This window comes from Anabrus simplex, chromosome 1 (assembly GCF_040414725.1).
Source record: "Anabrus simplex isolate iqAnaSimp1 chromosome 1, ASM4041472v1, whole genome shotgun sequence".
Taxonomy (NCBI): Eukaryota; Metazoa; Arthropoda; class Insecta; order Orthoptera; family Tettigoniidae; genus Anabrus; species Anabrus simplex.
Window position 1 is genome coordinate 211,031,804 of NC_090265.1, and position 14,340 is coordinate 211,046,143.

The 14,340-nt window shown below is 38.8% G+C and overlaps 1 protein-coding gene across 1 annotated transcript in view; it reads left to right on the forward strand.

Moving 5' to 3' along the window:
- Window positions 1–14,340, forward strand: part of LOC136885625 (superkiller complex protein 8) — an 89,952-nt gene that overhangs the window by 54,810 nt on the left and 20,802 nt on the right. The window contains exons 6-7 of the mRNA XM_068230706.1: window positions 2,305–2,398; window positions 12,408–12,579. Coding sequence (XP_068086807.1) covers window positions 2,305–2,398; window positions 12,408–12,579 — 266 coding nt within the window. The remainder of the gene's footprint in view (window positions 1–2,304; window positions 2,399–12,407; window positions 12,580–14,340) is intronic.

Genomic DNA, 14,340 nt, shown 5'->3' on the forward strand with positions numbered 1-14,340 from the left:
GCAATCTCGCTGCCAACCAGCAAGCAAATCTGAACTTTCCTGAGGCTAACAGCTTGCTCCCCGAAGGTGCAACTTACCCCGTGAAGTTCAGGAATTCACAGCCTTTCCCTATTACCATGCAGCTCTCCCAGACCGGCCACCTGTGGCGAGGACTCTTGCCTGAATTGAATATCACATTTCTTTCACTAGGGATGACAAAGGACATTTTTAGGACTAGGAAAATATGTGATTGTACTAAGCAGTAATTGCAAAAATTTGTGGTGTGATTAGTGAGGCATTTTTACAACGATGAGAATCAAAACTTCAAATTTACAACATGCTAAGTGGGAAAATATATTAATGAAGAACGCACTAATGAGGTTTCACTGTATTTGAAATTTATGGAGCTATACTCCTGATAGTCTCACAGTAACTTACATTACCTAATACTGTATTGTCCTCCCATACATTTTATTGACACCATTGTGATCATCATCATCTTCATTTCCCGTTTCCAGCTTCCCGGATCGGGTTGTGAATCAAAGACCTTCATCGCTGCCTGTCTCTCCACCACTCTTCTCCTTTTTAAAATATATCTTCTGGCTTTCCTCCCCTCTTCTCTACGCACTCCCACACTGGATCTGTCTGTCTCTTTCAGGGTCTTCCTCATGGTCTCTTTCCTATTAACTTCTCTAAAAAAAAACTTTTTTTGGCACTCTCTCTTCTCCCATTCTCATCATGTGCCCATACCACGTTGTTGTACAGCTTTGTTGTTTCTATCCTGTCTTGAAGTTTCAAGATTCCTGTCTTTTTCCTAGTCTCTTAATTTCTAATTCTATCCTTTCTGGTCTTGCACTCGATACCTCTTAGGAATTTCATCTCCGCTGCCTGTATTCTACATAAGTTAGTATGGGTTCATAATAGGTTGAATATAATACTTTCTTACATTTCTTTGGGATATTTTGGTTCCACAGAATACCCCTTACACTCTGGTAGAAGCTGTTTGCTTAATGTATTCTTTTCCCAATTTCCTCGGTTATCTTTCTATCTTCTGTGATCACACTTCCCAAGTACTTGAAACTTTTAACCACTTCCAGAATTTTACCATTCAGTTTTATCTTTCATCTTCCTTCCTTCCTTCCTTCCTTCCTTCCTTCCTTCCTTCCTTCCTTGCTTCCTTCCTTCCTTCCTTCCTTCCTTCCTTCCTTCCCCTTGTCATCACTATTGTTTTACTCTTCTCTGTGCTTACTTTCATCCCAATTTTTTTATCTCTTGATTCCATACATCTACTTGTTTTTGCACTTCCGTTTCATCCTCACCCCATATCACTATATCATCTGCAAAAAACGTGGCTTTTGTTACCTGTCTTCCCAATCCCTGTTTAATGTTCTTATGGATTTCATCCATGACTTTGATGAATAGTATGGGGGATAGTATACTTCCGTGTCGGAGACCAGTTTCAACTTTAAACCATTTTGTTTTTCCTATACTAGTCTTCACGCTACTAACACAAGTTTTGTACATAGCTTTTATCATTTGCACTTCCACTCTGTTAACTTGTTTTTTCCTTAATGTGTCCCATACCAACTGTCTGGGCACACTGACATAAGCTTTCTCAATATCAATAAATGTCATCACTATGTCTTTTCCAAACTCCCATCTTTTCTCTATCATATGTCTTAATGTAAAGATCAGGTCAAACGTTTATCTGTCTTTCCTAAAACCATACTGTTCTTCTTCCATTTCTCCTTCTAGCTTCCTCCTTGGTCTTCCTTCCAATACTCTCTCAAAGATCTTAGCTACAATGGCAATAACGGTGATCCCTCTGTAGTTATTACATTCCTTTTCATCACCTTTTTTAAATATTGGGATAATTAAACCCTTTCCCCACTCCTCTGGGATCTCTTTCTTCCTCCAGATTATTCCAAATAATCTATACAGCCACCGAAGCCCTATTGGTCCTGCTGCTTTTATCATTTTCGTAGTTACCTCATCCACTCTTGCTGCTTTACCGCTCTTCATCTTTTGTATGGCTTCCTCTATTTCTAACATCCATATCTCCTTTTCTTTTTTCTTCTTTTCCCATTGTTTCTTCTTTCTCCTTCTCATTTACCAGTTCACTGTATTTAATATTTAGCAATTCTCAGAAATATTCTTCCCATCTTTTTAGTATGTCATCTCTTTGCGCCAATATCTGCCCTGTTTCGGTTTTTACAAATTTTGTATCTTCCCTATAACTATTCTTCACCAAACCATACAAAACCTTTTTACTTCCCTTTATATCTTCATGTGATATTAACATTAATTAATGCATTTTGTTTATAGGTCATGCTATGCCTATCCGATCTCTTTGTTTTTCACCGGACTCGCAGCTTCTTCTCACAGCATCAGATGATGGTCACATGAAGCTATACGATGTGTAAGTACATTGCTGGTTGAAATTGGAGCTGATGACATAGCACATGGTAGAAAGTTGTAACAAAAATAAAGAGAAAAGGCTCATACAGATTTTATTTGAATACTGCTATTTTACTTTTGCTGCAGGTCTCCTTGACGTAGTCATCTGTTATTCTTATGTTCCTAATATAACAGGTTGGATTTCAGCTGAGGTCAGTGGCATTTGAGGATATTTAAATATGATGCCTTTCCCAGTATTTTACTTGATCTAATTACCGCAATGACGCGACGTTAATGCCAAGATCCATAGATATGTCATAGCCATCCTTTCATGAGACTGTTTCTTGAAAAACACTTGATTGAGTATTTAGTGTTTATGGGACTGAAATTTCTGGTCTGTTTATGTGAGAAATCATTTCTTCGAGAAACGATAATGCAGGATTTTTAAAACATGATTTAATTGGGTGTTTGCAGGACCACATAATCCAGTAAAACATAGTTTCTGGGAATGGATAATCAACGTTCCACCTATACACTAACCGTCTTACTAATAAATGGTGTATAACTTTTATACAAGGTTTATACACCGTTTATGTGAAATTTGTTCCTAATAAACCGTGTATAAGCCTTCTCTGTATACATCTGTTATAGTTATTCATTGAATTGCTTATACAGACCAGGACCCTTATATAAGCGTTGTGTAGCAGCGAGTAGCGGATAAAGAAACGAGTGAGCTGTTTATTTTCGTGGTATTTATTGTCTACAGTAATATAATCTTGGTGAAATATTTGACTTACCCATTTAACATTGAACACACATTGAAAGAATGGACGATAACGATGATCTTCACGATATTTTAAACATAGAAGACATACACCATTCAGAGGTTATGGAGGCTAGACATCTTCGTAAAGTAAAACACTTTAAAGAGACGGAATGACAATGACTATAAAAGAAATTATGGTTGGGCGTATTTTTGTGTAATAATGTGTTACTGCTTAATAGACTTTAGAAATTGTGAGTTTATTATACATTACCTGCCTCTACAAAGATCTTTCTCAAATTTGAGTATAAAAAGGACATATTCCTTGACATAAAAAATTGTATAACTTGAAAACCGTACGTAATATGATTTCCATACTTTGTAGTTGAATATGCAGAAATATGGTGTTTAAATGCCTAATAGAAACATTTTTGATCAAACCTTTCTTTTAAGCTACAAAACAGCTTTTCCTTTCTCCTGAAAAGTATGGATTTTGGAATGTGTACCCTTTTCAACTCGCCGATTCAATTACAATTGCTTACGTTTTCCGTACTATCCCAGTTATGAGCTTTTGATCTTTTCTTAAGCTTTTTTGCCGGGCTGAGTGGCTCAGACGGTTAAGGCGCTGGCCTTCTAACCCCAACTAGGCAGGTTCGATCCTGGCTCAGTCCGGTGGTATTTGAAGGTGCTCAAATACGACAGCCCCGTGTCGGTAGATTTACAGGCACGTTAAAGAACTCCTGCGGGACTAAATTCCGGCACCTCGGTGTCTCCGAAGACCTTAAAAGTAGTTAGTGGGACGTAAAACAAATAACATTATTATTATTATTATTATTATTATTATTATTATTATTATTATTATTATTATTATTATTATTATCTTAAGCTTTTCCATTTCTTTTTTGGTGTTCATTACACAAGCAAGCTGAAGAAATGTTGATATCAATATACGCCAATTTCCAGCTGTCTCACTTTGTGTTGCCACTGCCTTTTCGATATGTTGTGCTACTGCACGACTTTCCAGAAACTTTTTTGCTCATAGGTAACCAGCAGAAGTGATTATAAAGGTGGTGAACGTGCTAAATACGTCAGTGAACTGCAGGAAAAGATTCCTACGCCTTGGAACGAGTGTAAACGTGCTGTATAGTAATACAATGCATATACCATGTTTATTAGTAAGAAAAATATACAACGCTTATACAGGGTTTATTCACTGTATAACTATACAAGTGGTAATCAACTGTATAAGGACTTTTTATTAGTAAGATGGTAACTGTCTGAGAAGTACAAAAAATCATCAGTGATGTTGAAGTCATTCCAAGTAAAACATGGAGACTGTAGTAGAGAAAAGAAATATATAGCAATGCGGAGTGGAGCTTTGAACCAAGTGGGCCAAATCCATTACATTTCATGCCAGAAATGGAACTTGCATTTACATTTCATACTGTATGTACGTCCAACCCTTGTCCCACTTCTCTGCGGGGTTGGATGTGAAATGAGATGAATCTTTATAGCAAGATTTTATGACCGGATGTCCTTCCTGTCTGCCATTTAATCACCTCAATCGTACTTTGGTTTTGTGCTACTCCGACTAAAGCATTCTCTACTCCATTATTCAAGGTTTCTATTCTCCTATCCGTGCTTTCAAATTTCTCTCTCATATTCTCCTCTATAACTTTTACCGTTACTTCCAGTGCCTCGATTTTGCTATGCGTCGTGTCTCTTACTTCGATTAATTGCTTTTCCAACCTGTCCGTGCCTTCTATGCAACATCTCCTAACCTCCTCGATCCTATTTTCAAGCTGTACTAGAGTTTCCTTAGTTGCTGTATTGTCTTTAACTATCTGGTCAAGTCGTCTATTTGTATCCTTACTACTTTGCTTTATCTCGGATAATTGTTCGCGAGTGTTTTCCGCAACCTCCACTAACTTTTCACTATTACTTCGCACAGCCTCCGCTAACTGTTCCTTACTCTCCCTCTTCATTTCTTCCATCTTTGCTAGAAGCGTTTCTAGCGTCACCGCCATAGTAATTCAAAACTTTGAGAAAACGTCCCGGCCTGTGAGCACTTCAGCGATATGCATATGATAAATCTGACTCCCACTTATGACTGATTTATTCTAATTTAATTTGCTTCTGCTTAATTACGTTAAATAAACAACATCAGCAAACTCGGCCTCACAAATCAACCGCACAGAAGCATTAAATGTTGACGTACTTCTTATGCTTTAGTAATATGCGAACACTGTGAATGAAAGCCCCAAGCTGAATTTATAAAATGTTTAGGCCTCCTATCGCTAACTTTGGGCTCGAATTTAATTTGTACTAGACAACAGTACACGGTCATAATCATGCTACTGCCCGCGACTCAAGACAAGTGTTCCACCCAGGTTCAAATGTCTCGGCTCGAAAGCAACAATATATTATCACCATCAATCCAAATCTGAGGATGAGTTTCCCTCATTACAGATATTTAACAAAATACTTTTAAAAAATCCCGGATCTCGGCTATGCCCGCGAATGTTTTTACCTGATGGATAATTAACCTCAAATAGGAATCATTCCATTGTCCTATAACTCTGATTAGAGTCTTATATTGTGACATGCCTTGGTAAGTGCCTTAATGGATTCGTATCACAACAGTGGTGCTCCATTATTTGCTTCTCATATGTCCTTATCTAATTTGAATTTTAACTTTATTAGGTCACTTGCTAATTCGAATGGTCGCCATGGTTAATTTAGGTTTACTGACTTCCTAAATCATCTGTTACAGTAAGATCCATCCCCAAACTCATGGTATCACATTTTTCTATACACACAGTGGATAGAAATGTGCGTCTAACAACGAATCAGCCCTCACATATTGGCGCCATTTACTATGTACCCGATCCTGTCCATGTGCCTAAGGCCTAGCTCAATGGAGAGACGTGTGGTTTGTCCGAAAAAAAAGGAAATGGGTTCAATATTCTATCCAAAGTAAATATACGCACCAAACAGGACAGTTCTAAGAAATACATAGTATTTAAATGAGAAACTTGGGTTAAAGATCACACAAAAACTTTAATTATAAAAAAAAATGCATGAGAAAATTACGTCAACGTACAAACTTTACAAGAATATGCGTAAATATAGCACGATATCACAAAGCATGACCCTTTGATATGAGTATAAGACTCAAAGGGACAGTCTTTATAAGTGGTGAATCAGCTGACTCAATATACCTGTTCGGATTTATGTTAGTTGAATTCGATCCGCAAGTGGCGTAAAGCCTTAAGAAAGTTATATAAAGAAACGCAAGTAACCAAGATACCATTCGTATTGTAACGCCCAAATATTTACAATGAATAAAACCCGAATACATCGGTAAACATAAATACACAATGCAGTCTTGGGACTGACAGCACTAACCCCACAATAACACAGAAGCTAAATACGGACGGCCCGTATGCAAATGAGAAGTCAGAACTTCCACCCCGGCAAAACAGCCCGTACTGTTTCCCATAAGTTAACACAACGCTGAATGCACACTATGACAACCTCACACAACAAACACACACTTCAATATCACAAACATCTGAAAAGAAAACACATGTAAATATACACTTAATTAACAATTGGCATGTTCCTCAGTCATCCTCCAGGATGTCCGACTGTATGCGGGCACACCCCCTCGGTGTCTGTCTGTAGTAACCAAAACAAGATCTCAGCTGGAGAGCGTAAATGAATGGTGAAATGTGAAAGTTATCAGCTGTCAGAACCTCCCCTCTGCTTTGGGATAAGTTAACGGAACCTGCCTGGGTTCGCCTGGCTGCACCTTGCACTTTATTCCCGTACAAACCACCTTTCATGGCTGCCAAATAACCTCGACTTCCTGCTCACAGGCAGAAGCAAATTACAATAAAGAAATATTCCTCGGAAATTATCCATCCCGGAAATATCAGCCATCCTCTGGGCTCCTTATTTTATGTCTTATTAGCACTCACGGCCAACACGAAATCTCTATCAGCGCTCTCGGCTTTCACAACAACAGTATGCCGGTTCACAACTTGGCCATATCACAGCTTTTCACCTCGTTAGCACGCAACTCAATATCCGTATCTCCACGGCAGTGCAAATATAACATGGCGCATCCTGGCCATCTAATATGTTCCTACCAATCACATCTCATATCCCTAGCTACTGTTCGGTTCCTCACTTAATCGTATAGAAGATCTTGCTACAACGGTGTTAAATAGTTCAGTACACTCTGTTCGAAGTACCAGCTGTAAAAGCATGCAACACAACCCTTCCTAATCTTTAACTATCTCTTGTTCTGGCTTCATTCCCTGCACAAGATCTGAGGTCCTAGCACCTCCACACATAAAATGATCATGACTTCGGTACAATCTTGCACCATCAACATGGTGCCATAGGAATATTGTAAACAAACACGATAACTGACTAAACTATCATTCCCTTTAACCAATGATAAACAAAACTAAGTATAATATAAAGAAATGGATTGTCAGCCCCAAGTTCTAATTAATTGATGAAGAAAAATCATATTATGCATAAGGCATCAAAGTAAAACAAACTAATCATGCATATTTACAAACTAACTTAATACAAGATAGGGCACAATCCGAATTATCTTATTTATCATGCAAAAAAAAATGTGGATCAAACTCAACCAACTTCTGCATTATCACTTCCAGCTCAATAGCCGGGACTTGTGTCTCGCTTAGCCCATCATATTGCTGGAGACGTCTGGTCTGGAATGGTGGTCTTCAATCCCCGGGACGATCTGGTTCATGTTCTGGGTTTTCTTTTTTGCACTAATCCAGGAAGTTTTTCTTTCTTGAACATAGATAACAGGTACAGCTGACTGGAACACGAACACAGTGATATTATTTGCCTATTGCGCACTGATCTTTACGAGATTGATATACTCGGTCTCACATAATGGACTGGCTATCACTCGTAGTGCTCACGTTAATTAGAGACATTCGATTATAGTTTAGTTTATGAAGGCCATAATTTATGCGCAAACCGCACTTGAATTCCCTTTAACACAGCTTCCTTTATGTCTCCACCTATCACTGTTTCTCGGATGAGCTCCTAACACTCTGTTAATTAATGTCACAGTTTATTAATTAATTAATGAATCACAGTCTAATTTCTGCGTGAATGGATCATATCTATGACACTTATATAAATGTTCATCTTGAGTTGTTGCACGAAAGCACGCGGTCTTATATTATGAGGACAGTTCGCGCGGCCCACTGGATATCACACAATGGAGAGTACAATCGCGGCGTGACTATCACTTCGACCGACAACAACAAGTAGCTACAGCAGACTGGGGTGAGGTTCGCGGCTCTGTACTCTTCTCAAATCAGGCTTGGGACGCCTCACCTATAAGTTCTGTTAGGTTTGTTTGAAACTTCTTTGTAGTATCACCGTTGCTTCTTCAACCGCTGCTTTGTTTGAATTTCATGTTGCTTAAATTATTCGCATGATATTGAGGTGATATTTTATCAAAATCCGTAATTACCAGCATGCAGCATCTGGTCAGATCGGCATTAACTATTGCTCCTGATTAATAAAAAGAGTAGAACAAATGACAGCCTATCGATCCTGGACCTCTCATATTTCCGTGCGCAAGGTTGGTAGTCTCTCTTCTACATCACTGCTGTCGAAGCTCTCTGTCATATCACCGCTATATTTTCTGTTTAACTAGCCTGGTTCAAAAGTTTGAACTTAACGTTCTCGGAGACGTTGGTCTACCACACCTATCTTGTACCACTAGCATGTACCTGCGTGGGCGGCACTCCCTAATTCACACAATGCAAGTCTTACCCAGCCTCTCTTCACTTTTCAGGCTGATGGAAACTGGTGAATAAAATGAAATATACTGTAGATCCCATTGGTCTTATAATAGGTATATTAATTGAAACGTGACCAGGTGATATGGTTCAATACCACGTTTATTAGTAAGAAAAATATACAACGCTTATACAGGGTTTATTCACTGTATAACTACACAAGTGGTAATCAACTGTATAAGGACTTTTTATTAGTAAGACAGTAACTGTCTGAGAAGTACAAAAAATCATCAGTGATGTTGAAGTCATTCCAAGTAAAACATGGAGACTATAGTAGAGAAAAGAAATATATAGCAATGCGGAGTGGAGCTTTGAACCAAGTGGGCCAAATCCATTACATTTCATGCCAGAAATGGTACTTGCATGTACATTTCATACTGTATGTATGTCCAACCCTTGTCCCACTTCTCTGCGGGGTTGGACGTGAAATGAGATGAATCTTTGTAGCAAGATTTTATGACCGGATGTCCTTCCTGACGTCAGCCTCATCAGAGGAGTTAATGAGATGAAATGAATGAATGACATGATATATGATAGTAGGAAGGGGAAGGATGAAACCTGGTGCACCGGGCAAGTTGGCTGTGCGGTTAGGGTCGTGCAGCATTGGGCTTGCATTGGGAGATGGTAGGCTCGAACCTCACTGTCGGCAGCCCTGAAGATGGTTTTCCGTGGTTTCCCATTTTCACACCAGGCAAATGCTGGAGCTGTACCTTAATTAAGGCCACGGCCGCTTCCTTCCCACTCCTAGGTGTTTCCTATCCCATTGTCACCGTAAGACCTATCTGTGTCGGTGTGACGTAAAGCAGATAGTTAAAACAAAAAAACTGGTGCTGGCACATGCCCTACTTCTGACGAATAACACCAAGGGGTCTGCTCAAGGCTTTACGTCTCCATCCGATGGACGAATCACCATGAATAGCGTTGTATGCCCTCGCTCCATATGAGCACTGCAGAAAGGTTTGAAATTGAATCCAATGTTTATAAATTGTGTACTACCATCTCCCATACCCTGTCGGCCATCATTCTGATGGCGATATTTTTTTTTTACCAACAGGACTCGAACCGGCTAACCACAGTGTCAGACCATACAGACTTCATACCTTAACAATCCCAGCCACCAGGCAGGCTATTTATATTTCTTACTGATTCATAAATATTATAGCAATATTGTTGGAAATTGTAAAATACATTTTGCAACTTTTTGTAGTAAAGATGCAGCAAATACAATATCATAGGAAGATATTCTAATTCAATTGCTCTAATTTTGCACTTGTTGGTACCAGTACTGTTTTTTATTTTTATTTTTATTTAATATTCACTGGTATCTTGGAAGGGAGGGTGAGATCAGTCGTTGAGAGGAAGTTGGATGAAAACCAGTGTGGTTTCAGACCACAGAGAGGCTGTCAGGATCAGATTTTCAGTATGCGCCAGGTAATTGAAAAATGCTACGAGAGGAATAGGCAGTCATGTTTATGTTTCGTAGATCTAGAGAAAGCATATGACAGGGTACCGAGGGAAAAGATGTTCGCCATACTGGGGGACTATGGAATTAAAGGTAGATTATTAAAATCAATCAAAGGCATTTATGTTGACAATTGGGCTTCAGTGAGAATTGATGGTAGAATGAGTTCTTGGTTCAGGGTACTTACAGGAGTTAGACAAGGCTGTAATCTTTCACCTTTGCTGTTCGTAGTTTACATGGATCATCTGCTGAAAGGTATAAAATGGCAGGCAGGGATTCAGTTAAGTGGAAATGTACTAAGCAGTTTGGCCTATGCTGACGACTTGGTCTTAATGGCAGACTGTGCCGAAAGCCTGCAGTCTAATATCTTGGAACTTGAAAATAGGTGCAATGAGTATGGTATGAAAATTAGCCTCTCGAAGACTAAATTGATGTCAGTAGGTAAGAAATTCAACAGAATTGAATGTCAGATTGGTGATACAAAGCTAGAACAGGTCGATAATTTCAAGTATTTAGGTTGTGTGTTCTCTCAGGATGGTAATATAGTAAGTGAGATTGAATCAAGGTGTAGTAAAGCTAATGCAGTGAGCTCGCAGTTGCGGTCAGCAGTATTCTGTAAGAAGGAAGTCAGCTCCCAGACGAAACTATCTTCACATCGGTCTGTTTTCACACCAACTTTGCTTTACGGGAGCGAAAGCTGGGTAGACTCAGGATATCTTATTCATAAGTTAGAAGTAACAGACATGAAAGTAGCAAGAATGATTGTTGGTACAAACAGGTGGGAACAATGGCAGGATGGTACTCGGAATGAGGAGATAAAGGCTAATTTAGGAATGAACTCGATGGATGAAGCTGTACGCATAAACCGGCTTCAGTGGTGGGGTCATGTAAGGTGAATGGAGGAGGATAGGTTACCTAGGAGAATAATGGATATAAGAGATGTAGAGGGAGACCAAGACGACGATGGTTAGACTCGGTTTCTAACGATTTAAAGATAAGAGGTATAGAACTAAATGAGGCCACAACACTAGTTGCAAATCGAGGATTGTGGTGACGTTTAGTAAATTCTCAGAGGCTTGCAGACTGAACGCTGAAAGGCATAACAGTCTATAATGATCATGTATGTATGTATGTATGTATGCAGAGGTGCCAACTATTACGGATTGTCCGTAATTATTACGGATTTCCCCTCACGATTACGGGATTACGGCCAAAGGAGAAATTATTACGGAGAAGCTGACATTATCACGAAAAAATAATTTTCTACGAAAAGAAAGAAAATAAGGAAAAATGTTCAATCCTTTCGAGCCTTTCTCCTAAATGGTCCCCGTTTCATTGCTTGTGAGTTGGCAACGATTCTTATTCGATCGTGAGTTCCTTTTGCTACCCGTAAGCGTTGTACAATTCATTGCTTGTGGTTGAGAAGACGAAAATGTCATCACAGTGGGAAGAATGCTTCAAGAAAAACTACAGTGAAAAGGAGCTGCTGCATGAGAAACAAGCTGCAAGGAATGTTTGTTCACAGAATTAACAGGTTGAGTGCAAATGTTATTGTGTAATATGATATTATTTCGGATAGATTGCTAGAGGGAAGGGCAAAAGGGGTGTCATTGTCGAGAAGGGAGAGGAGCGCTTTGAACTTGACTCAATTTTTCTCGGGGGCGGAGGGCGATTACTGATAATCCGCTTCAAAGGTTGGCACCTCTGTGTATGTGTGTATGTATGTATGTATGTATGTATGTATGTATGTATGTATGTATGTATGTTAAAAGCTCATGTTCTTTCTCTTACCCTTGTTTCAGAAATTTTCTCATGTTCCAACATGTTTAGTCCATATAGTACAGTATAATCAATTTATTCACCCATTATTTTTTTTTTTTTATTAAAAATACTTCTCAACAGCAGCACCAGAAATTTATCATTCATATTATTTATATTTCAGGCAACATGCAAATGTGGCTGGCACATTATCAGGCCATGCATCATGGGTGCTGAGCGTGGCATTTTCACCTGACAACCAGCACTTTGTATCCAGCAGTTCAGATCACACGGTACGAGTGTGGGAACTGAGCAGTCGAACATGTATCCATACTTTCAGTGAGCACACGGATCAGGTGAGAATGTTTTTAAGATTGATAGTATTGTTGTCATATACAGACCGGACACGGAAAAAAATGATCAAAAATGAATACCCATATTTAAAAGAAATTGTTGCTTCAGGTAAGATATTGGGGCGATTATGGTCTTAAACTGAAGAGGAAAGAAGGGAGTTTTTTTAAAAAACCGCTGCTAGTAGTCATACTATAGATCATTCCACGTTAAGAAAACAGTATTGGGCTTATGACAACAGGGTTGCCGCATCGAACGGTTCATCTCAACAGCATTGCGGGAAAACGGCAGCACATAAATTTGTGAAACACTATATTTGAGTCGAAGTAAAAGGGGGAAAAAACTAAGCTGAAAATTACTTTTATGAACTCAAGCGAATGGAGGGGTTAGAGAGAATTCATTTTGGTTTTCACAGCATAATGGGAAATTGGCAACACATAAATTTGTGTCACTCAGTACTTAAGAAAGAATTAATGTAATGATGTTTGCGGATGATGATGTAATCTGGGGAGAAGATGATGAAGAGGTACAACAATAGCTGAGTGTATTGAATAGAAGTATTGAACAATGAGGATTGAGGATCAACATGGAGAAGAGCAAGACAATGGTGATGTGTAGAGGAAGTAAAGAAGGAAAAGGAGCTATCAAATTTGAAGTAGAATACTTCAGAACTGAACTGACAGAAAATGGAAGACTGTATATGGAATCAGTAGAAAAATACACCTGGGGAGTGCCTTTTACTGCCAAGTACAGAGATTAATATGGATAAAGATGTACTAAAGAAGTAATGTACAAGGGATATTACTGTATTTCTCCGCATACAAGAGGAGCCTGAATACAAGAAGACTCCCACTTTTTCCTTCAAAAAATTAAATCACGCTTAAACAGTTCTTTGTAAAATCATATGAATCCCTTTCTTGTACAGTACTCATTTTTAGACTATCTTTGTCTTCTCGCCACCACCGAACATTGGCTCTAGTTATTCCGTTGTGTTTTTTTTTGTGTGGCTGCACAATTATTCTTTATTTCCACGAGTTTAATAGCTATTAATTTAAAATTGACACCATAATATCAAAGAGAACCCATTGAAAATTTGCTGGCAATACCTGTTCTACGCGTCTCTACAATAAAACGATCCATCAGAAAAATATTCCTGTTGTCTATAAAACTGTTACTTTTACTCGGCGTCAGGTACAACCGGCTGCCGCTACATGCACGTCTTGCTTGCCGGGTTTGGCCGACTTCAGCTGCCAGCGATGTATAGGCCTAATAAAGACGCAAACGTTGAAGGTCAGCGAATGAGTTCATTGCACCATGGTATGGCCATTTCGCCTTGCGTGTTTTGCACACATACCTCACAATTTCATCTTCGACTACTTTAAAGTGTCCTTGTTGCGGACCACTGAATGCATTTTTTGTACAGTATGCATTTTTTAAGCTATCTTTGTCTTCACACTAACGCCGAATATTGGCTTTAGTTAGACTGTATTTTCTTTCAGCTGCACAATTATTCTTCATTTCCAGGTGTTTAATAACCATTAACTTAAAATTGGCATCATAATATAGAATGAAAATTTGCTGGTAATACCTGTTCCACATATCTTTACAATACGACGATCCATCACAAAAACATTCCTGCTGTCTATAAAACTTAATTTTACTAAGCATCAGGTACAGTAGACGCATTATAATTGTGCCACTGAGTAGCCGTGGCCTTTCTAGGAATTCGAAGGCTCACATGTTTTGATGCCATTCTGCAGATTTGA